At 33.8% G+C, this 24792-nt stretch overlaps 6 protein-coding genes across 12 annotated transcripts in view; 4 read left to right on the top strand and 2 right to left on the bottom strand.

The window, feature by feature from the left end:
• Positions 1–80: 80 nt before the first annotated feature.
• On the bottom strand, positions 81–4011 carry LOC116848130 (conserved oligomeric Golgi complex subunit 2). Its single transcript, XM_032823911.1, has 11 exons — positions 3589–4011; positions 3239–3466; positions 2859–3125; positions 2494–2795; positions 2283–2400; positions 1871–2193; positions 1674–1740; positions 1374–1554; positions 1007–1286; positions 725–905; positions 81–638 (listed from the first exon to the last, which is right to left on the bottom strand). Exons 1-11 carry the CDS (start codon positions 3655–3657, stop codon positions 555–557), a joined length of 2100 nt encoding a protein of 699 aa, XP_032679802.1. The 5' UTR covers positions 3658–4011; the 3' UTR covers positions 81–554.
• A 340-nt stretch (positions 4012–4351) lies between these two features.
• Positions 4352–8757, top strand: LOC116848119 (condensin complex subunit 2). 3 transcript variants are annotated; one of them, XM_032823893.1, is made up of 4 exons: positions 4352–4370; positions 4866–4988; positions 5493–7683; positions 8578–8757. In XM_032823893.1, exon 3 carries the CDS (start codon positions 5579–5581, stop codon positions 7661–7663), a length of 2085 nt encoding a protein of 694 aa, XP_032679784.1. In that variant the 5' UTR covers positions 4352–4370; positions 4866–4988; positions 5493–5578; the 3' UTR covers positions 7664–7683; positions 8578–8757. The 3 variants fall into 3 exon arrangements, with proteins under 3 accessions (XP_032679784.1, XP_032679783.1, XP_032679782.1); XM_032823892.1 differs by lacking the exon at positions 4352–4370 and adding an exon at positions 4614–4761; XM_032823891.1 differs by lacking the exon at positions 4352–4370 and having other exon boundaries at positions 4658–4988.
• An 80-nt stretch (positions 8758–8837) lies between these two features.
• LOC116848120 (malate dehydrogenase, mitochondrial-like) lies at positions 8838–12848 on the top strand. The gene is made up of 4 exons (XM_032823895.1): positions 8838–9445; positions 10076–10468; positions 11516–11878; positions 12222–12848. The coding sequence occupies exons 1-4, from the start codon at positions 9074–9076 to the stop codon at positions 12333–12335; spliced, it is 1242 nt and encodes a 413-aa protein (XP_032679786.1). The 5' UTR covers positions 8838–9073; the 3' UTR covers positions 12336–12848.
• Positions 12849–13147: 299 nt separating this feature from the next.
• On the top strand, positions 13148–17240 carry LOC116848121 (alkaline ceramidase). Its single transcript, XM_032823896.1, has 4 exons — positions 13148–13820; positions 14160–14316; positions 14454–14691; positions 15516–17240. Exons 1-4 carry the CDS (start codon positions 13728–13730, stop codon positions 15835–15837), a joined length of 810 nt encoding a protein of 269 aa, XP_032679787.1. The 5' UTR covers positions 13148–13727; the 3' UTR covers positions 15838–17240.
• A 675-nt stretch (positions 17241–17915) lies between these two features.
• On the bottom strand, positions 17916–19753 carry LOC116848122 (6-pyruvoyl tetrahydrobiopterin synthase). 2 transcript variants are annotated; one of them, XM_032823899.1, is made up of 3 exons: positions 19576–19753; positions 18490–18569; positions 17916–18254 (listed from the first exon to the last, which is right to left on the bottom strand). In XM_032823899.1, exons 1-3 carry the CDS (start codon positions 19632–19634, stop codon positions 17983–17985), a joined length of 411 nt encoding a protein of 136 aa, XP_032679790.1. In that variant the 5' UTR covers positions 19635–19753; the 3' UTR covers positions 17916–17982. The 2 variants fall into 2 exon arrangements, with proteins under 2 accessions (XP_032679790.1, XP_032679788.1); XM_032823897.1 differs by having other exon boundaries at positions 17916–18257; positions 19576–19746.
• Positions 19754–20911: 1158 nt separating this feature from the next.
• LOC116848116 (actin-related protein 2) overlaps positions 20912–24792 on the top strand; it is a 5960-nt gene continuing 2079 nt past the window's right edge. Inside the window, exons 1-9 of one of the 4 annotated variants that reach the window (XM_032823885.1) lie at positions 20912–21079; positions 21153–21278; positions 21408–21518; positions 21914–21931; positions 22435–22452; positions 23045–23124; positions 23194–23329; positions 23783–24142; positions 24235–24513. In XM_032823885.1, the coding sequence (XP_032679776.1) occupies positions 21231–21278; positions 21408–21518; positions 21914–21931; positions 22435–22452; positions 23045–23124; positions 23194–23329; positions 23783–24142; positions 24235–24513 (1050 nt within the window). In that variant the 5' untranslated portion in view covers positions 20912–21079; positions 21153–21230. The remainder of the gene's footprint in view (positions 21080–21152; positions 21279–21407; positions 21519–21913; positions 21932–22434; positions 22453–23044; positions 23125–23193; positions 23330–23782; positions 24143–24234; positions 24514–24792) is intronic. The other 3 variants (XM_032823887.1, XM_032823886.1, XM_032823888.1) reach the window with 3 other exon arrangements.

The following is a 24792-nucleotide window of genomic DNA, read 5'->3' as shown; positions in this document are numbered from 1 at the left end:
TAACTTTATCATGATAGCATGTGTCATGATATAAGATTGTACGGATTATATAACAAATAACGATAACACATATGCGTGAATTATATAAAGACATTCATGTATATTATATAATATATAAGAAAAAATATATACATTTCAAGATAAAATCTTGTATATGTGCATAACTAGAAATAAAACCTGCATGAGTTATTATTTATCCAGGTTAACATATTATTGCATTACGTCCATGCAATAACGCAGTTGACAAAACAGTGGCGTCATTATTAAGCTTATTTATTGAAATGATACGTCGAAAGGATAAGATTGAGCAATTGCAAATACACAGAAGATTATCCAAATATATTCCAAACGATAATGTGTACGATATGCTTCAAACAAGTATTGTATGCCGCTCTGATACTTAAGATCGCTATGGCTATCAAAACAGATGTGGAAAACGAACTACGGAAACTGTGAATTCGCTTCGTCTGATTTATCGGTTACAAAAATAGAGCCAATACATTATAAATTTTTTCCTTCCCCCATATCAAATCTTTTCATACAGTTGAAAATTATTATTTCTTCATAGCTGCTTCTACAGCGTCTATTAGGTCCTGCAGATGATGTATATTGTTGATGGAGATACTAAGATCTTTGATCTAAAAGTAGAAACAATATGCAATTATGGAGAAATGTACATAACATGTACCATATTTCATATAGGTGATATTTATAACTTCTGTACCATATTTGTGTAACCATCCACGTCCACTTTAAGCTGAATACGTATCTTTTCGTCGTCGCTAGTTCCCTGTGACTCTGAAGAAAGATTTCCAGTAGTTTTGTCACGAATCTTTTTCAACCTTCTTAAGCTTTCTTCAGTCTTTTGTACAGATGTTAACACATCCGTAACGAATAGTAAATAACTAAAATAAAATCCAATATACAGTATAAATATATATTTCTGAGTTTATATACAAACAAGAGTTTCATTGGACATATTTTTTTCTAGTTTTTGTTTAATTACCTTTCTGTTAGTGACGACAACGTTAATTCTAACCAGAGAATAACAGTCTCTGGAATGAACTTATTATAATCTATATGGAAGTTGGTTAAAGGAACCATTGCACTTTTTATATAAGGACAAGGTTTAGTTGGTACCTCTCGTTTTGTCCTTCTAAATAATCTAGGAATGTCACTGACTTGTTTCAAATGTGTTACACATTGCTCCGAGAGCTCATTCACGATCTCTCTCGTAACTGATGGTAAAAAATTCGTTAGATTTTTAGATGTCTCATTTAGAGAATCTGGAATAGAAAATATGTTGCGAGTGTTGATAAAATATTTTGTAAAAATACCACATATACTTTTAGTTTGTCGTGTATATATATTACCTTCTAATAATTTAGATATAGTAACATTCCCGTCTTTAATTTTGGATTGTACCATTTCTAGAAAGGATGGCAATGTGTTTACTAATTTTTCTATATCAGTGTATAGATATACTAGAAAATTCAATCTTGTAGAATGTCCTGAGTCACTTGAACTGTTAGTTTCATTTATTACAGGCCATACCTTTGAATAAAAAATATAGCTTTATCATATACAGTAAGATATTGTTTCTCGTAAAAATCATTCGTAGGCTTATAATTTACATGCAAATATAATATCATGCTATAATAAAATAAACGTACTTGTTTCATTGCATTTTGACACCAGGTTTGATATCTTGAGCATAATTGAAGACTAAGTTTCCAGAATCTATTAACATATCATCAATTAATGTATTATTACACACACACACACACACACATATACGATATTATCAGATTTTAATAAGATTTTAATTAGTAATTAATAAGAAAACAGAGTTTTATTGAATTTTGTTCACCTGTGAAACAATTGGTATAAATAGATATCATCAGCCCAAATTCTTAGTAAGCTATCCGAAATTATGCAAGTTGCGTGAAGCGAGAAATCTTTTTGCGTTAATGAAGCCAGATTGCCCTTAATTGAATCTGGCGATACTGATTCGGCTAATACTGTCTCCACAAATCCGGCTACCTCTTGAAATCGAATTTGAAAATATACTGGTAAATTCCATTTCTTAAGGAAACCTTTGTATTGTGGATGATTCCTTAATGCCGCCAAAGTTTCAGATGTGACACATTCCATTTCTAATTTTATTAAAAATTCTAGCGTCGCTGTATACCTCTGAAATTGCAACAAAATTTGAATATATATTTTTATATTAATTTATATATCTTATATGATGTATAATCTTTTTTTTTAATTTTATTTACCTTATGAAACAACACTGGATCTCCAGGAGCAAAAATAGACTTTATATATTGCTCAATCTTCTCTTCAATTTCAACCCAAAAGCTATTTACCAAAAAGTTAAATCCTTTTACGGATATTCTGTAATAAATAGATCACTATATTAGTTTCATATATTTATAAATAGATAAAAAATATGATTTAATCAACCAAATAAATATAAGATGTTAATACCTGTCAGAATATAATGTGATATCTAATAGTTGTTTCATTTCTACACTTAGAATGTTCAATAGCCTATGATAAATACTGTGCAGACCAAGTGGATCAGTTTGAAGATTCTCCTCATTGATCACATTGTAAATTAATGGCCTTACAAGTTCATGCCTCACTAATTCTTCAGCATTTGTTATTTTGTCAAGTGTAAGATAAATTCTGAGGCAACGAATTGCCAAACTTGAATTCTTTTCCTGTATACATGCTAAGAATAACTCATTCAGGCAAGTTAAATATAAATTTTCTAATTCTGTGCTTTCCTGTTACAAAATAATTGTTTTAGTAAAATTGTGATTTACCAATATTTTTATGAAAATATATACCTTTTCTTGATCCACTGAGATATCTGACTTACACCTGGATACATGAAATTTTAATTGATTGAGTTCAATTGCTGCCTGTTCCAAAATATCAATCTTTGTGGGATGTTCAATAAATGTTTTCATAGATAATATGGACGAAAGCTTCTTCAATGATTTGTACACATGTTGCAAACTGTGTAAGCTTTGCTTACGTTCTCTGATCTTTAGATTGTCATTTAAATTAGTTGAAATAGTTGTAATTTCATCATCTAGGGCTTGTCGTACTTGCTATTGAAAAACAGTTTTGTTAGTACTAGCAAGTAAATTATGCATCATAATTTAAGATTGAACTGTAGAGAATAGTATTAATGATATCTTTTAAATATTTCTCTCTACTTTACCATAACTTCTTCTCTCAACTGTCCAAGTGGTGCTTGTAAATCATTTATAGCTTTATCCAGACCAATTAAATTACTGGACAGGTTTACAAAATCTGTGTAATCCCTATTAATTAGATCAATCATGGCAGATCTCAATAATTTTAAGTACATGCCAAGATCATCTCGCATCGTTTCAAGCTTGCCATTTTTTCTGTGATCTTGCAAGAAAGCATCAACATCAAAATTATCCTGCGACAAAACATGACATATAACATGACATAATAACATAGTTCGTATATATGCATTTATATCAAATTGTAATGATTAAAAGTTGTTTTGAATCAATAAATGTAGCAATAACTATATCAAACCTGTATAAAATCGAACTCGGAAAAGCATAGATCTTTCGGAGCCTTTGGCAAAGTGATATTGTTAGACATAACTGTGTATTTGTTCTTGCAAAAATACTTTTTAACTTGAAGACTAATTAACGATGACCATCACACTTGCGTTGATATAAGTTATCTTTTCTTTCCTTGTAAACTTCAATTGTGTTCCACATTTAAAGATCTGCAGCCGCTAATCTTCATATTATGACGTGACACATGCTGTCCTTTTTGGCTACGCTTGCTGTACTTTTATACATAGAAAGTGCAAGATGGGGGGGCCGTGTGTTTCGTTTCAGGGCGATGTCCCATGAAATGGAAATTCTCAGCGGAACGGAACACGTACACCAATCACAGTTATTATAGCTCCTGCACACAGGACGCGGTAATGCAGAAGTCCGCGCGACAGCCAATCAATATGTTGTTTTTCCGTAAGAGCTAAAAGGTTATTACTGAAAGCAGTTGCACAGTTGCTTTCTCTGCTGAACGCAGCCGTTGTAGACCACGCTTTATGGAGAATTCACACCGCGTCCAATATCCGACATACGACGTCCGATATCCAATAGGAGAACAGCTTTCTAATAGAGGATTCAATTCTCCATTGGAAAGCTATTCTTTTACTGGATATTGGACGTCATACGTCGGACATCGGACGTGGTGTGAATCCTGCAATACAAAGGCTACATTCGGGGAGATGCTATTTAGTGCTATGAGCGTGCTCTGTCCTGAACGTAGCCAAAAGATCCACCGATTACTACTAATTAAATGTAATTTTTCTGTGATTATTTTATTTAACACAGTAACGACGATTGGTCAGGTTCCGATATACATGAATTCGCAATTGTTTGGACAGACCTTTATGATGGTATAAATAAAAAGGAACAGTTCTATTGTTTTTAGGAACGCTCGGGGTTATAAGCTGGTGACATATAGAAAAACTTAAGCAGTAAAACGTAGCAGTAAGCAAATTGACCAATCACAGTCATTGATTCTTCTTACGATCCAAGAATCAACGACTGTGATTGGTCAATTTGCTTACTGCTTATGTTTTCCTGCTTAAGTTTTCCTGTGTGCCACGGCCCATAAGCGCGTTGTGAAAGATTTGAACAACGTCGATGTAACGTACGGCGTGCTTTTACCAAGTGGATTTCTATCGTTGTAATGTTTTTGCTATTCACGAAACTAATACATAATAGACATAATAGATAAAGCCTACAAACAAGAAATCTTTGATATTCTCACATCGATGTTTCCTCCCCAAGATAGCGAACGAAACTTGGAAGTTCTGCAGGAAACATACGATGAGCTGCAACGATATTATACATTACTTCGTTTGATGAGAGCCGATCTGGAGAAAATAACAAATAATTTCACTGCTTTGAATGGTGAGTACAATATAATATTTAATTGAATATACGATAAATCTAAAGCTCAATCAATTAATGATTAACGCCACTTTTGAGACAAATATGTTCATTGTGAAGTAAAATATAGTAATTTTATTTTTATAAACAACCCACCTTTAGGCTTCTAAAAAAGAGGTGAGACGTTTTTATGTGCTAAATTAATAAAAATTATTTAGGTAAAGTTCCAGTCTGAGATCAATCTGAGGTCAAAAACAACAGCAGAGTTCAGATTTTTTTATAATTACAGTTTTTAATTGATGGCTTTAGGTGTAATATTGAGTAGTTTAAATTTAGTAGTGTGTAATGACAGAAATAATTATATTGATTAGCTTAGGATTAGCTTCAAAAAATCTTTTAGAAGCTTATTTGCATAATATATAATATATTCGTAACAGTTGTAATGGTTATACTAAAAGTAGACTGTATATAGTTTGTGCTTGATTAGACATAATGGTCAAAACAATATGTACTTATTTCTTTCAGGAATGTAACAGTTGGATTCTCTAAGAATAGACATACAAATTATTATACAATTTGCATATATGTTGTAACGTTTTAAGTTGTATAAAATGGAAGCTCGTAAATCTATGCATATATATAAGAGAATGGAGACTTCACTGAATAAGTCTCCAGCCTCTTCATCATCACTACGGAGGAAATCTATTGTCGCTCAGAAGCAACTGTCTAGTGTTCTCTCAGAAAATGATGATGAGGCAGAACGTATTGCTCGTCGACGTGACATTTTCACACCTAATACCTCAGCACTAGCTGGATCTAACAAAAGACACTCCTTGGGTTTGGGATTTCTAGCCAATGTCCCGACACGCCAAATAGCTGAAAGTATCAACCAATGTATAAAGCTGAGTGCTGAAAACAAGATCAATATAAAGAATGCGTTCAGTCTGGAGATGATAGATTTTATGACATATATGATAAAGAAGCAGGACAACAATATGTCCAATCTGCAAGTAGCCAGCACATCTTTGGACGTAAGCAGTAAGATTTACGGGTTTCGAGTGGACAGCGTGCATACGGAGATACTCAAGATAATCGGCGGTTTGGACAAGCAAGCTCTTGAGGATGCTGAGCAGGACCAGAACAAGCAAGAGGCAGCGCTACAGGAAAATATGGACATTGATCTAGAGGTATCCAAGAAGAAGAAGAAGAAGAAAACCAGACAGAAGATCTGCAGCACCGTAGAGGCGTTGAGAGGCAATATTGAGATCGTGAAACCCTTGTCCATGATGATAGGCGAGGGCGATCTGCAGACCAGCGACATGCTGTATCAAGCGATGTTGCCTAATCACGTTACGTCGGGTTTTTACCAGCATTTGTACAACGACATACTCGTCGACACTGTGAACGAAGAAAGCAATGTAAATTCGATGAAATACGCCATACCGACAATTGACGATTTTGAACAACTGGAGATTTGCGCGTCGTACTCGAACTTTGAATTTCTTGGCTGGTCTGTTGAAGACGAGCCCGAAAAGATGTCGGATACATCGGAGGTGGAACATGATGACGACGACGAGGCCGACAACCGTTTCCAATTCGATCTCGATGCCAGTGTGGAACACGAGGCCGAGAATCCGTTGCCCGAGCTTGTTAACTATTTCGATATTGAGACGCAGGACGACAAGTACGTGTGCGAACGCCAACAACGGCAAGCGACAACGAATCATGTAGATAATATTGTAGACGCTTCAGCTGCGGATGGATTCAAGCTTATCGTCGCACCCGAATACTCGTTTGTGCTGCCGAATGCAAGTTTGCACTGGGCTGGACCGACTCATTGGAAGTTCCACAAATTCGTGAGACCGGCTGCAAACGCTGTCATGAGCAGCAAGGTCATCGGGGCGTGCATGCAGGCGCCGCTAAAGAGGAGGAAAGAAATCGAATTGTCGTACGAAGGGAATAAGGACGTGATAGAGGCGAAGTTCGCGCTGAGCCAGTCCAACAGGTTGCAGGCGAAAACAGCCAAGACGGAGTGGAGCGCTGAGAATCTGACGTTACCCGAAGATATCCACTACGATATCATGCGGTTGGTAAAGCTGTACCTGCATCAACATATGAGCATCAAGCAGCAGCAGAACGAAGACAAAACTGAAGCCGCGGATGTGTCTGACAGCGACCGGTACGATTACAATAACCCGAACGACACGTTGGACTACTGTCCTGACGTGCACAACGGCGATTACGACGAGGCTAGGGACAACAATGACGAGAATGAGTGCAATTTTGAGTTCGAAGACGACAGGAACGCGTTAGCCTCAAGTCTCAGTCAAGGCCTCACCGGCAACAATCTTATTTCGGCGCCGAAATTGGCCAATAAGATATCCATCGCGTACTGTTTGAGGGCGAAGAGAGTCGACATGCGGCAACTGAAGAAGTCCATCTGGAGATGCTTGAAATCTACGAGCGACGCGGATATCACGAATACCGCGGAAACGGAGATGGAGGAGAGTACGATGAAGGACCCTAAGATGTTCAATAACATTTACAAGATGTTGCCAAAGCTACTGACGAAGAACAACGCCGAGGCGCTGAGCGTGCCGCTCTTCTTTATATCACTGTTGCATTTGGCGAATGAGAAAACATTGAACATGTGTTCGTTACCGGACATGTCTGATATCACTGTTGAAAGACGTTGAAATCAAGATTTGTTTTGCGCGTGTGTATTTGCATGTATATACATGTATATTGTATGTAAAGAGAGCGAATACATATAACACATTTTGTACGTTAAAAAAAAATATATATAATATTTATATATTATGTACACACACACACACACACACACACATAATATATAATAAAAATATATATATAAATAATATATATATTATTATTTATATTTTTTTGTATTATATATATTGTGTGTGTGTGTGTGTGTGTGTGTGTGTGTGTGTGCGTGCGCGCGCGCAATATATATAAATATATATATATATTTTTTTAACGTACAAAGTGCATTATATGATTCGCTCTCTTTTATATATATATATATATATATATATATATATATATATATATATATATATATATATATAAAATAATCAATAGTTTTCTAAGAAGATTAAGCGATTAACGTGCATATTATATGATACAAACCAGAATTGTAAAAATATCAATTATTCTCAATTTAATAATTGATTTGTGCACAAATATATGCCAATTTAACTAATTAATGATTGATTTGAGCAAAATCAATCAAAGGATGTTTAAAGTTCTTAATTCTACGGAACTTTTGACATCAAAAGCGAGATAATGCACATCTAAAGCGCGTCAAAGTGATTAATTAAAATCAATTAAATTTCGCGATTATTAATTGAATTTGTTGCAATTAATCACTAATTAAACAGTCTGTAGTTGAATTGGCTTATATTATTGTCATTTAAACATGATAATTACTCGCAATCCTGATATACATTTCACCACGATTTGATCGTTACTTCCCCGCTGAATATTTCTAAATATTTTTAGCTTTGTAATGTTAAGGGAGAGTTAAATGTTGCAAACGTTCAGATTAGAAACGAAGGATATTCAGCGACGGTAATCATTTTTACAGATGTCCATGATCGACAGACGGGCGCGACGAATCGGCAATTTCTTGCAAAGGATCCAGCAAAATGATCGTGTTAGTTAATCAGTTGCTTTCACGCAAATGTTTATCCTTACACGCACCAACAACGAATATCATATTTAAATTTTTGTTATACAGAAAATAAAGAATCTTTTTGCATTTTAATTTGAACGCTCACTGTTCTTGATTTTATTACATGATCGAAATTCTCTTCTTTGATCTTTGTAAAAATGTCTAATCATGTGGAATTTATGAAAAGTGTTCACGGACACTGGTTTCTGCAAACAATTTTACGCGTGCCAGCTTCACATGCGTCTCGACGTATTGCACGTCACTTGTTTCTCTCGCATAGATCCGTCAAATTCTTCGTGATCCTCCTTGGCGCTGTTTTTGGTCTGTGTTTGAAGTATTGCATGAAAACGAGAAAAAATGCCATAAAATAAACGTATTCTTTCACATTCAAAGGGACAAAATTAAAGTCATGACTCCGTTGCAAAAATATTTTCTCAAATTGATGCGACCTTGCAGACATTATACCGCTTGTTTACATCGCGAATTTTCAGTCGACAATCAAAAAGACGGAGCAAAGAATACAAAGGATCAAAATAACAATCAGGAAGATAACGATAATAATACGAAGTCCGATGTAAAAGTGTGCATCGTTGGCGGTGGAGTGACACCTCTTTATACCGCGGTGCTCTTGAAGCAATATCGAATTATCAAGAGTATAAATCTGGTGGATATGGAGGGTTCCACGTCAGCAGTAGGAGCTATGAAAGACGCGTTTCATGAGGAAACCAATCCCCGCATAAATTATTTCGGGAAACAGAACATGAAGCAGGCGTTCAAGGAAGTAATAGTGCTCTTTGACATATAATAAAACATTAAAAAATGAAGTATATGAGATAAACAAATAATATATAAATATTTTTATGCTAAACTCTCTTTTATCGATAAAAATGCTTCTAAGTGCGACTGAGAGCAAATCAGAAGACTAATAAACTATATTTAGAGACACTTATTAGTAAAAAAGACTTTAGAATAAAGGCTAATTACAGAGGCCTTTAGTCTCAACTCTCTTTTGTCGATAAAAGTGTCTTGTAGCCAATCAGAAGGTTTATAAATTACTTTTAAAGACACTTTTATCGATAGAAGAGGATTCAGAATAAGGACATAGAGAAGTAATCATATTTGTTCTTAAACAATTTATCGAAGTTTATAAAAGCAATTCGAGATTCGATAGTTGATCAATTGTCGCCACCAGGGGCATTTCCTCTCAAAGCTAACTTCACAGAGTAAGGGTAGGAGTACAGACTTTTGCATAACGCATAATAATTAACTAAAAAGAATTTTTCATTTTCCTGCCCAGGATGGAAATGAAGGACTCTGATTAATTGATGAATTCTTTATGTGTTATGCATTAACGGTGCGCAAATAACCTCATTTATATCAAATACGCGTTATATTAAAACCGGACACTTAGGTGGATATCGTTGCGCTCATGGACGAAACGGATGCCATGACGGACAGTAACAATTTGGCGCCGCGCAAACAATTTCAATTGTCGGTCGACTACGTGCGTCAGATGGCGGACCAGATGCTTCGATTTTGCCCGGGCGCGCTCGTGGCGGTGTTCGCGCGACCTGTCACCGCCACGCTTGCGATGATCTCGGAGATTTTCAAATCTTCAGGCTGCTCGAATCCCGACAGGATCATCGGCTCCGCGGCTGCGTACAAAGCGCGAGTCGAAGAGACCGCGGCGACCCTCTTGAATTTTGAACGCGTGAGTCTGTCGGTGCCAATCGTCGGTGGTGCCGACGAGTCCACCGTCGTTCCTCTGTTGTCGCGCGCCGTCCCATTCAATCAATTCACAAATGTAAGCAGAAACCGACCCTTTCGGTGAAATATTGTATTTAATGATAAACACACGAATTCCGAGTCTTCGAGGTTTTCAAAAATTCGAATTCGAGCGATACGTACGCACAGAAAAAATTAGTATCCACTTGAAACTAATATATTCAAACTAACAACTCAGATAACACAAAATCTTCAGAGAATGTTCTGGGACGTTCTTAGGATGTATGAATGTCCTTAGAACGTCTTTAGAACGTTCTTTGTGATTTATAGGAATCGTTATTTCACATATAAGCAACGATATATAACATTGTTAGAAGAATTTCAATAATATTATAAATAATATTATAAAGTCCTGAATTTCGATAATATTATAAATTTATTTGAGTATTATAATAATCTCATGAGAGAGAAATACAATATGATTATTTTGGTAATAATATCTCTCTTTTTCCGACATTTAGAAATATATTCTTAATCAAATATTTTGTGCTTCCCATACAAGAAAATTATTTTTTAATAATAAGAATATATTTTTCTTTGTTGAATAATATATATTAATACAAATATCTTTTCGTTTGACACTATATAATCTCATTTAAAGATTTACATATGAAAAGTAAAAATATTTTCCAAACTGTTCTTTTTTCTGTGCGTGTAAAGATTCAAATCATTTAAAGTATTACTTGAAAGCCTCGGACAATATTTAAGATTTTGAATGTTTCTATTAACAAAATCTGTCGAGAAGTATGTACAATGGGTTGCAAAACAGTTTAGACACAATGAAGTTAGGAACTCAGCATTAAAATTCAAAGTCATTACCGATGGACTTACGCAATAATAATATAATTAATAACATAATTAAAAACATTAAATAACAGTAAATAATAATATTAATAATAATTAATAATATAATAACAAATATAATTATTAAGTCAGCCTATCGTACACAATAATGATTTGCAATTTTGGTAGTTTGGTGAGCTTCCAACTTCATTGTACGTTTAAATAGTTTTACCATTTATACATTTTTTTGTCGAGAAATATCGCAATCATAACTATTTATTAGGCACAACGTCAAAGTCTGCTGCAGTCATTTCGGACCGACGAAAATGGGGAAATAACGAAGACGTTCTTTAGATATCGTTCTTCGTTATCGTCCGGAACGGCTGCTATGAGTCTATTAACCGCCCTCGCTGGTGGTCTATGCGGATACGATAACATTATCACCTGCGCCTACATGCGATCCGATGTTCTGCCAGTCTGTCGATTTTTCACCAGCGAGTTACAGCTCGGCGTGAATGGCGTGAAGAGAAACTTGGGTTTGCCGAAAATCTCACCCGCTGAAATCTTACTAATTGAGCAGGCGATACCGCTTATTAACGAATACGTCGATATGGCATTCGCGGCCGTGCGAACCAAGCGAATACAGGTAAAAATGCGATAAACTCTATCTGTAGAAAGTTGCTCGCTCTTAAAAATTTGATGCAATATAAAAAGAATATTAAGACTTCTGGCTCCTCACATTGTCTCTTTTTAATGACGTCAGAAACGAGAAAATGTATGCTAAAAATTCTTGCGAAATATGTTGCGAAATAAAAAATATATAAAGTAAAACAAGATTAAATAAATCTGTGAATATTCCGTGCATTCCTTTTTTGCTTCAATAATTAATAATTTGTCGTAAATTAACGTGACATACACTTCATCTTCTCAATCTATTTCTTCGCATTCAGGTTAATTTACAATAAATTATTGTAATTTGATTGTTACAGCAAAAGGGAAGTGCACGGAATATCTTACAAATTTGTTTAATCGATTTGCAAGTATTACTTTCTTCTAACAAAATTATACATCGTTGCTTATATATGAAAAACAATTATTTTTAATTTGAATATATAAATTTTAAGTGAATACTTATTTTTTTCCTAGATCTATATCTATATAGATCTAGGAATTTCTATTTCTATTTCTTCTATATCTATTTCTTCTATATAGATGTTTCAGGAATTTTTCTCGTTATTTGAATTTAATATTTTAACAAATAGGATATTTTAACATATCTATTTGTTATTTTCACGCTTGTTTTTTGCATTATTCTGAGATTCTTGTGTAATCGTACAATTTCATAATTGGGATTTCTGTTTTCTTTAACTGTAGAAAAAATCTATAAAAAACTTACATATTTTACTGTTTTTGATGTCGTAATATAGTGTGGTTACGATTCAGAAAACAAGAACGATAAAGCTAGAGATTGCGATAAAGGTTTGAGATAATTAATAATTAATAAGTTTGCATATGTATTCATGAATATATGCATTATATGCATAAAGCGTATACACACCATGAAAACTTTAAACATCCTATAACAAGATTCTTGATAAAATTTTGCGGAAATATGCACCCAGGTAGAACAAATAGTCAAAATAATATCAATCTTACGTCGTTTTCACGAAAAACTGACGTAAATTTGGTCAATATTTGATCAAAATGACGTCAGATTAACGTTATTTTGACTCTGTTTTACCTCTAGTAACGATAGATTAACATCTTCTTTCTGTTTCGGAACACCTTGTATATGAATGACGCGCGGCTAGTGTGCGCATGAATAGCAGTGACGTAAATGCATACTGCACATGCGTCGTGCTTTGTTTTGACATTTGCTGTCGACATATAAGCACGAGTGGAACGTCGTGATCTGTTGAGATGTAATTTGACTGTCGGGCTGATGTGTACTTAGCGGATGTATGAATATCGCATAATCATTTCGTGATACACCATTGTCTTTCTTTGTCGTTTGTCGCGACGCTGTCGTGGTGTATATAACGATTGGTAAGTACAGACGCTTGTCAGTTTGGACGACGACGACGACGACGACGCAAAACACTGTCCTCGTCGGCGACCTCTGGAAGTTTCGATGAGAACCGAAGTAAAATATTGGGACTGTTAGAAGAAAGAAGTCAGGATAAAGATTGCCATACCTATGTAGGGCAGAGATCCGTAACAAAAGGAAAAAGTCTCTCTTCGGTCGTCTTTCTCTCGTTTTCAATAGTCGATACACATAGCTGTCAGGTGTGATCGTGTGAAAGTTGATCGCATCTAGAGTTTTGTCATTAAGTGTGGAGGTAGTGTACGAAGTGTCATTCGTATTCTTTCAAATAATATTCACGTACACTCCTGACCTTGGAAGTAGCATTTATTGTCTCTAGTGTATGTAAAGTGAGTGATGATCATTGCTTGAATATTTTGAGAGAAAACAGACAAAAAATCATCTTGACACCATGTGGAAGCCATTTGAAGCTGGCAGTTCACCAGTGGACTGGTGTGAAGGCAATTACAGTATTTCACCAAGCATAGCTGAGTTTATGAATACGGTTTGTATATCATATATATAATTGCGTAAACTTTGAACACAGATTAATATATTTATAATATTAATACCAGCATAGAGTGACTTCAATATCCCAGAAAGTTATTTCTTATTTATTGAATCTCAATGGTCATGTAATTTTAAGCGAGATGTCATTTCTTTGTTTGTCACTAGAACAATAACAGAAAGATAACAATATCTTTATTTAAAATCTTGATAAAATTAAAGAGATATGAAGTATAAGAGAAATACATAAAAGATAAGAGTATATGAAATTGTATTGTGCATATTGTAAATATAAAATCTCATCTCTGATAATAATTATATTCGACAAATATTGTAGTTCAGTAATGTGGTCTTCCTGCTACTTCCACCAGTACTAATGCATCTGTTCAGGGACTACGGACGTTTTGTAAATCCAGGAATTCATCTAATCTGGTTCCTGTTGATGATAGTAGGCCTTAGCAGTGCATACTTTCATGCTACTTTGTCATTGATAGGTGAGATTTGATTATCATTGTTCTAGACAATAAGCAAGAAATAGTAGTTTTTACACAAATTATTATTTAGACTTAGATATTTATTCAGGTAGTGAAATTTTAATAAGAATAATAACAATTGATTTTCTGTGTAACAGGTCAACTACTAGACGAATTAGCTATTCTATGGGTATACATGGCAGGCTTCTGCATGTTCTTCCCAAGAAGATATTTCCCAAATATTTTTCACAACAATAGGAAACTTTTTTCTCTATGTGCGACTTTACCGACGTTAATCGCCACTGGCTTGGCGCTGGTACATCCAGCTATAAATGCTTTTGCACTGATGAGTTTGGGTATACCGGCATTTGGATTTATGATTATAGAATTAAAAAGGTAATACATCCTTAACATTACTTATTATTAACGTCACCAGTAAAAACCTCGTCCTCAGGCCAACAAAAATTATTTCTATTTTATTAGAGAATGTTCTTTCTAGTCGTAAGGCTTCCAGTTAAGGCTCCTGATCTCTCGCATTGTCTATCTCTTTTTAATGACGTCAAAAGCGAGAAAATTCATGCTAAAAATTCTTACGAAGTACATCGCAATAAAAATATATATCTATAAAATAACACTTGCAATCAATTAAACAAATTTGTAAGATATTTCGTGCACTCCCCTTTTGCTCTAACAATTAATAATTTCTTGTAAATTAATCTGAATAGAAATAGGCGAAGAAATAAATTAAGATGAATTGTATGTCACGTTAATTGACGACAAATTACTGATTGTTAGAGTAAAAGAGGAGTGCACAGAATATCTTACAAATTTGTTTAATCGATTTTTACTTTATGGATATATATTTTAACGTATTTCGCAAGAATTTTTAGCATGCATTTTCTCACTTCTGACGTCTTAAAAAAAGATAAACAATGCAAGAGGCCAGGGTACTTATTATGGACTTCTTCTGAATCAATTCCGGTCGGAAACATTCAGTTATTTCCTAGATTTCTATTGTCTTTTCTAGGGGAAACGGAATTATTCCGATCGGAATTGATTCCGAAGAAATCCATAATAGGTACCTTAAAGCTTTAATATCTTTTATCTTGCTGTTATATATTAATTGTTCAAACGTTCTTGGTGTGTGGACTGTATGTGGCCTAAAGGAAAGATATTCTTTAAAGACTTAATTTTGCTAATTGCGCGTCGAACTTTTTCAGAACAACGTCAATGAGAGTCTACAGACTGGGACTACGATGCGGCGCTGTGTGGATATTGGCGGTGACTTGCTGGCTGAATGATCGCTTGTTCTGTGATACATGGCTGAACCTGAATTTTCCGTATCTCCATGCGTTATGGCACTTATTTATTTTCATAGCGAGCTATACCGCGGCGGTGTTATTCGCTTACTTCTCAGTAAGGGAGGAGAAGCCGCAGCAGTTTCCAGTGCTCAGATATTGGCCTAGAGACGACTTCGAGCTCGGTATACCGTATGTAACTATTCGAAGTTATATTAAATTAGACAATAATTCAAATATTTAGTTAGTATCTTACTAATCACATTGTGTGAGATCACTAAGGCCAAGTTCCACAACACCCGTTTAATTTTAACTACCGGTTAAGTTCCAATAGTGATTAGTTATTTCTGATTAACTCTTCTTAATGTCAAATGCGATTGACCAAGTCCAATGGAATAACTAGCCAGTTAAGTTAACTGGAGGTTGTGGAACTGGGTCTAAGACTGTAATGCATTTTTTTTACAGTTGGCATTGAAGTTTTTCTGAGTTCTCGTATGAAAACAAAAGAATAATTCATATGTTATGTATTAATTTTATTTCAACATTACATATTTTGAGAACTTTACATTTTTATTTAAATATTATGTTCCCTTTAGAACAAATTTAGAATTGCGTGAATATAATGTTATGTTATGAGAAATTGGAAAGATACACGTAAGTTACACGTAAACGAGAAGGGGAAGTTGTTAGTATAAAAATTTCGATTTTTATGTATATATGAACACTATTGAATTTTTACTTAAAATTGTAATAAGTAAAAATGACTTTTTCTATGACATCTAATTAATATATTTGCATTTGTTAGATCCGGTTTCACCAATGTCCTTGAACATAAGTTAAATCTTAATCTGAGTTTATTTCCTTATCTAAAGGCAGTTTAAACTTAAGTTAAGACTTAATTGACATTGTTGAAACTGAGCATTAGTCTACAGTCTACTAAATTATTAATCTTTTAATGATATTAAATAGTAGTAGGAATTTTTATTACAAAAATCTAAAACAGATTTTACAAAAAGGAGATATATATATATATATATATATAACAGGTTTATATTTAAGATTTTCATTTTTGTAAACGATGTAATTCATTTTATTCGTGTATGTAGAAATTATAAAGAACATATACGAATGAAATGACAAACTAACACGCACGGTTAAAGATTATAAAATTTGTAACATTTATGATTATATAAACGTGCATTAATAAATTAGTAAATTATTTATAGAATCATTGTGATATGTATTTACTTGATCTCTTGTTAACTTTTTTATAAAGAACTATTTTATAAATGTGCTATAATGTGAAATGTTATCGAGAATGGTAATGTGTGCACGAACGCGTGTTTTATATTTTACGTATTGTCTATGTACGCGGGAATATATAGGGCATAGATGTACTTAATCAGTAATACGTGTACTCAGGACTTTTATTAGTTATTTTAGTTTCTATATACATATGTAATAATTACAAAGGAAAGAAAAGAAATAATATAAACAATCATTGCCTGTCATAATGTGGCATGTAAAATTCCAATAAAATTGGAATGTTAAAATATCTATATGTGTTAGCATACGGTTTTGCGCATATCTGCGATTACTTAGTAGTATATTGTACAACATATAAATGTAATAAATATATTAAACAAACGTCGACGATACAACAATTTGTACAGTTGTTAATATAAGTTGTTAATATAATTATTAGGCAAACCCGTTAATAATGACTCTCAATTCGGAACACTTTGATGAACTCCTAAATTTATTGTATCTGAATCATTTTGTCTAAATCCATTATATAGAAGTTTTATTTGCTTTGAGTTCATAACTTTGCTTTAAGCCATTAGTTGTAAGCAAATTGACAAATCACAGTTGATTAATTCTGGAACAATTCCAATAATTCCAAGAACAATTGACTGTGGTCTGTTAATTTGCTTACAATTCACGACTTAAAGCAAGACTGTGGATCCAAAGTTAGTTGTCTAAAATGGATGGCACACAGAAGAAAGGAAGCAAGAAAATTAACTAATTAATTAATCGATTATTCCTGGAATCCGTGAAAAGAATTATTAATTATGGTCAATTTGCTTCAACTTACTACTTAATTTTTACTGCTCTTATATGTACTCCAGACTTAAGATAGAGCATGAAAATATTGGTCGTTGTAAAATGCATTCATGCATTGATAGGGCCAGAAGGTGGCCGAAACGTTTGTAATGATTTTGTATGATTTGTGGTTTCATTTCTACTGCATATGCAGTATGTTTAACATCCATGATGATACTATTGTATAACTTTACACCCGCGCATTTACTTGTAGTGCTGTTATTGGTCATTATATGTTTTTTTATTTATTAAATTTTCATTTTTCAGTACAGAAAGAAAGAGAATTCTATTCTCCTCTATAAAATACCATATTTTTGTCAGTTTCACAAACTTTGACTTCATATAATAATTCGGGTTGTGGCATCTGTTTTTTGATTTCTTCAAATATGTAAATGGCAATATTTTCAGTTGTCGATACTGTACTTTTGAAATAATCTAAGTCTTTATCTAAATTTTTATGATCCATTTGATCCAGTACCTTGCCCATGTATATTTTTAAATGTGATATGTTCATAACCATGCCTTCTATTGGATGTACAGGTCCACGAACAGTTACTTCTACTGTAAATTAAAAACTACTGTAATTAAAAATCAATGAACATCAACGTGATAATATTTCAATAAATGCTTTCCAAGAAATTCAAAGAGAAATGCAAAAGATTTGATGTTCATTTAATGAGAATTTTAATATTAGAAATACAATTAAAACAATTTTTTAAATAATAACTATTTACATTCTTTGATGATAATTTTGAATAAAATATAGCAAAGTACTATTTTTAATAAAAATTACCCGTGTAATTATGACCATGTCCCCAAAAATTGTTGCATTTTCCGTACAGCAATTTGTTTTCTTCCTCACTCAGTTGTTCACTAAAATTGATTGTGAAATTGAAATTGTCTGGAATTAATAAAGGGTGTCCCAGACTTATCACCTTTTACCTACATCTATTCTTTGATGAATACAGAATTTATTTTCTCTGTCAACAAAGTTTATAAACCGATAACTTTTAAGAAATAAGCCCTTTTCTCTCGAGGAAGAAAGAGTTTCTCCAAAATTTTAAACTTTGAATAACGACCTTTTTTCTAGACATAATTCTATCTTCTTGCTTATTTCTCCTTTTAGGGTGACTTTAGATGCATTTAGGAAACACATTATTTTTGTAGTACATCTAAAAAGCGATAGATATAGAATGACGCGTTAGCGTTGATAGTGTTTCCCGAATGCACTTTTTCACTGAGGCCCATATTTTGAACCCTTTTTTATCACTAAAAATGTCTTTAAAAGCGACTTATAAGCTTCCTGATTGGCTATAAGTCACTTTTAGGGGTGTTTATAAAAGAGGTCAGAATACAGACCTAAGCTTCAGTTAATCTAATCATAAGTCGATCTGTTCTTTGTAACTGAACAAGTGTACACTTTCGGATTTTAAAAAGAAACGGGCTATATAGCTGTGATTTAACGTAGAAAAGAGAGAAAAAGATCTAGTGCAACTAATTCAGGTATAAAGAATAGATCATCGATTAAAAGCAAGCGTGCTAATATACATTAGGTCATGTTTAAACTAGAATTTATTTGTGTGATGCCACGTATGTCTCTAGCGATAAGTCTTCAGAAATACAGGTTAAGAAATGAGAAGAGAACACTTTTCTTTTTTTTTTCAGTAACAAACTGTAGTTTTGTGACCATGGCAATTCCGACTACTCAGTTAACTTTCGATTAAATTAACCGAAGTTTTGTGAAAGTCACCTGTAAGGGGAAGTGTATTTCGAAATGGTCAAGGGTCCACAGGTGAAAGATGGCTATTCAAATCTGGGATACACTATGGGATACACTGAGATAATGATACACCATTTAATTTATCCTCTAATTTTGTACCTGTGTAAACGATGAGAACAGGATATCGCTTCTTTTCGTGTTAGATATGCAATCGGCATGTTTACAAGGCGTTAACAGCTATGTGGTTACTATTTCGACTTAACGAGGGTGTTTATGAGAGCCACACAAATCCTGCTTCGACCTTGGAGACCTCGTGCGGCGAGATCTCAAAACATTGTTCTGTATACGCAATGTATGTTCATACCATGCACTAAAGCTAGTACATAGAAAAACTTAATTATAGCGAATTCGGTAGCTTGCACTAGTGCGCACTGAGTGCGCATTAAGGCTTGTTTACAGTACATTCTTATATTTAAGATCGTGTCTTAAATACATATTTAAAAACATTTTAACTAATAAAATGATTCGTACGGATGTTATACATATCATATTATGGTTAAAAATATTTGAGAATTTATTTGAGAATTATTTAAGACAATTTTTAAATATAATAACATACTATGAACAAGCCTTAGTGCGCACTCAGTGCACACTAGTGCAAGCAACCGAATTCGCTATTAGTAAAACGTAAGCAGTAAGCAAATTGACCAATTATAGTCATCGATTCTTCTTACGGTCCAAGAATCAACGACTGTGGGTGCTTTCCAATTGTTTAACACATTTTGACACACACGTACACAAAACCAGTTTATTGGTCACATATTATCTAAAATATCTTGTAAGATAATATGCAACTAATAAACTGGTTTTGTGTAACACAGTGTACGCAACTGGAAAGCACCCTGTGATTGGTCAATTTGCTTCTGTTTACGTTTTACTGCTTAAGTTTTTTTTATGTGCCATTTTTTATGTGCCTAAAACTCGTATCAAACTACCGACTGCACAGGCCGACCCGACTGTCGACTCTCAATGGACCAATCATAGTAAGGCACCGACTCGGTGTCTCATTGTGATTGGTCTATTGAGAGTCGGTAGTCGTAGTCGGCAGTCGGGTCGTCCGTGCAGTCGGTAGTCTGATACGGGCTTAAAGGCCAAATCACACTAGCGATTGGCGATTGACGATTGACAATTAAAGATTAGATTTTAACGAATCAACAAGCTTCAGCCTTGGCTTGCTTTGTTCTAATTGGTCAAGTTCTAATCTTCAAACGTCAATCATCTATCGCCAATCGTTAGTGTGATTTGGCCTTACAGCCCATATCAAACTACGGATTAAGAACTGGATTGGATTAAAATTTAATCAATCAGAATAAAGAAACCAATCTTAAATTTAGTAAACTTTGCTCTAATTGGTCAAATTTCAATACAATCCCTAACATTACTAGACAAATCGCGATATTGCGAGTGAGATCAAAGACAGAGGGAGGGCTTTTTCTTCTATAATGGTGGCAACTGTCAGTTTGAGTTTACTCGGATCCGCTTGCCTGTCCACCGTGTGCGAGTGAATTCTCACGCCCGACGCGATTAGGAGCTTTTTTTCAATCGGCACCTAGCATTGCTCCGCGACGTGTTCAGCACGAACTCTTATCTGTGATATTAAACGGTAAGTTTATTGATATTGTACATGTACGACGTGTGAGTTAAGAGTCATACCGGTAACGCCCTATCATCCGCAGGAATTAGTCATTTGGATGGAGCTGATGATATGAGAGTGACCTGAAAAACGAGATAACTTTCCGAGGGATAATATCGAAATGGATAGCAAGGGGAGGAAAATTATTGTGTGCGACAATGGCACGGGGGTAAGGGAGAGAGACACACGTAGCAGTTATTAGAAGATCTTCACGAAAAGTTCTTTACACTGAATAACGACAGAAATACGTCAAATCGACAATATATTGGGTCATTTATTGTGCGCTCATTATTTGCAGTTCGTGAAGTGTGGTTATGCTGGGGCGAACTTTCCGGCTCATATATTTCCGTCTATAGTCGGACGACCTATAATCAGAGCTGTCAATAAGATCGGTGACATCGATGTGAAGGTACGTTTGTTATCCTCGAATTGTGATTGATTTACGCGTAAAATCAGACGTGGGATTAATAATTGCAATTTTATTTCAATGCAAATGCTGTTGTTAATGATTTTACTGAAATATTCCCAGGTATTATTTAAGTTTCTCTGAGATTGAACATTAGTAATTGAAACTTACAATTATTGTCTCCATAAGTGCAAAGTAAATCTTAATTTTTTTTATTAGAATCAGTTTATAGAGAATCATTCAAAGCAAATATTTATTGCAAGTACTAAATTGTTGGTTCTGATATGGAATGAAAAAGAGATAAAGTTCACATAATCCTTTGAGTCTTTTAAATTGCTTGAGTGTGTCCAGCAAGGATTGTGTACTTAGATTATTAATGAGAACAATTATATTTTCAGCAAGAATATTGCGTTCGTGTAAGTCCATTATATAGTATTATGTCGTGTGCCCCCTGCCCCTTCGATGCTTAAGTCTGATTGATAATAATCTATACGCTTGTCCACTGATGTAAATAAGGCAGTTTGAGATATTAATGACTTTTACTAACAAATCTTGGAAAGGAATATATATTCAAAATGTAAGATGAATATTATTTGTAACATTTTTATTATAGTATATATTTGTATAATGGGTTTATATTAACAATTCCTTCGGGTTTATAATATTATCATTAAGTGGATGATTTTATGTATCACATGATATAAGTCTATTTGTTATGTCGTGTATGTAATGTTTCTCTCATGAGAGATCTTGAAAGTTCTTTAATGACCTAATGTCTGCTTCAATGAAGTAGTGTATGCCTTCACTACTTACCTGTTATGTATTTGCAATTTGTACTTTTGCGTGGGTACTTACATATATTACTATGTTCTTCCTATAATTATCTAATATATTTATGTGCTTACATTTGCTCTCGTAGGATGTGCTTAACATGCCTGTAAGTTTATTGTACTTTTTGATGTTATATACTGATACATTTATCACATCAGTGTTTGATGAAGAAGTATTTCTTTGGATTGTAGGTGTGGGAGTAGTGTCTAATAATATAATTCAGCAAACTTCTTTTTCAAAGTACTTAGGTACATAGTTTTGGAAGCTATAATTTAGTGTATACAATATCTTCCAGACGTGATATCTGTAACCTGATATAAAAGTAACATATATTCATTATAATTACTACCAATTATGATATTTTATGAGTATAATAATAACTAATAATTCTTGATGCAATAACGATTAAAAGATTTCATCCAACTTTCAATTTTTGATGGGAAATTTAAGGTTCTCAAGCAAATGTACCAAGAATTATCTATATCTTTTATTATTTGTATAATAAAGGAGCTTTATTGAATATATTTTTAATATTTAGTTGGTCAGTGTGTTCAACTACTTAGCATATCTGTATTATATGCTAGGAAATATATACAGATATAGTAATGAAGTAAAACAATAATATTCCTTCATACAATCGACATAATGTGTTTTCATAATAAGCACAGATTTTTAATAATCATGTATTATTGCCGCAGGACTTAATGGTTGGCGATGAAGCGAGTAAACTTCGTTCTATGTTAGAGATTAGTTATCCTATGCAAAATGGAATTGTCAGGTGTGTACACTTGTATCGCGAGATGCGCGCATTTGACAAATAAATCATCATGCAATTAATGCTCGACAGAAATTGGGAGGACATGTGCCACGTGTGGGATTATACATTCGGCAAAGAAAAGATGAATATTAATCCTAGGGAATGTAAAATTCTATTAACTGAGCCACCAATGAATCCTATCACGAACAGAGAGAAGATGATAGAGGTAACGTATATCAGTTAATGACATAAGCGGTAACGTACAATCTAGTGAAAATAAAATGGTATCCAGGCAGATAGAAATATTGAACATAGCGTACAAACATTTAATGTGTACTTTATGATGTTATTGTAACAGCATAACGCGCGTGTTTAAAATATGCTTGTTTTCAAAAATACTCTCATTTATTACACCATATAATTTTAATCAAAATATTTATTTTGTATTATTATTAACAATAATTATTTCCCGATTAGTTGTGTTCTTTTTCCGGAAAAATAAGTAGCAATTTTCATGGTATCAGATGATTTTTCTCATATACTGGAAAATTCTTGTTATATGAGGACGCAGCTTTGCGTACTTGTGTTAGTCGCTCTAAGCAGATAATATGTCGAAATATATCTATCTGGATAATTTGCGTATGATCGAAAGTATAATGTTTTCACAAAATGTTTCCAGGTGATGTTTGAGAAGTATGGGTTTGCTGGAACGTACATTGCGATCCAAGCAGTACTGACGTTATATGCTCAAGGATTAATTAGCGGCGTTGTCGTGGACTCGGGTGATGGGGTTACGCATATCTGTCCCGTGTTCGAGGAGTATGCTTTACCACATTTAACCAGACGACTAGACATAGCTGGACGCGATATCACAATGTATCTCATTAAATTGCTTCTATTACGTGGTTACGCGTTCAATCACTCGGCCGACTTCGAGACGGTTAGAATGTTAAAAGAAAAACTGTGTTACATCGGTTACAACATAGAAACGGAAGAGAAATTGGCGCTCGAGACTACCGTGTTGGTAGAGTCTTATACCGTAAGTAAAATATTATATGTATGCATGATTATATATGGCGTCTCAATCGAAGATCAAGAATGTACGTGTTACCGTAAATATTTTCTTAACAGCTTCCCGACGGGCGTGTGATAAAAGTAGGCGGTGAGAGGTTTGCGGCGCCGGAAGCGCTCTTCCAACCACATTTGATTAACGTCGAGGCGCAAGGAATAGCCGAGCTGGTATTTAGCACAATTCAAGCAGCCGATATTGATATAAGGAGCGAGCTATATAAGCACATAGTTTTGAGTGGCGGTAGTACGATGTATCCGGGGCTTCCATCGAGACTAGAGCGAGAAATTAAGCAACTTTACCTTCAAAGAGTATTGAAGAATGATACCACTAAATTGAATGTAAGTACATTACATACTTAGGAGAATTTTAATATGTTATACCTAGTTTAATACGTTATACTATTAAGTAGAAAACTCAATGAACACATGTATATATCATGACGTATCATATAATATGATTATATATATATATTTTTTTTTATATATATATATATATAAATTTTACACATATATATATATTCATATATAATATATGATATATATGATTATATAATTAGATTATATATATATATATATATATATATATATATATATATATATATATATATATATATATAT

The sequence above is a fragment of the Odontomachus brunneus genome, unplaced genomic scaffold (genome assembly GCF_010583005.1).
Source record: "Odontomachus brunneus isolate Ranch 3 - 2012 unplaced genomic scaffold, Obru_v1 Obru_scaffold_090, whole genome shotgun sequence".
Taxonomy (NCBI): domain Eukaryota; kingdom Metazoa; phylum Arthropoda; class Insecta; order Hymenoptera; family Formicidae; genus Odontomachus; species Odontomachus brunneus.
This window is presented reverse-complemented; position numbering and strand designations above follow the sequence as displayed.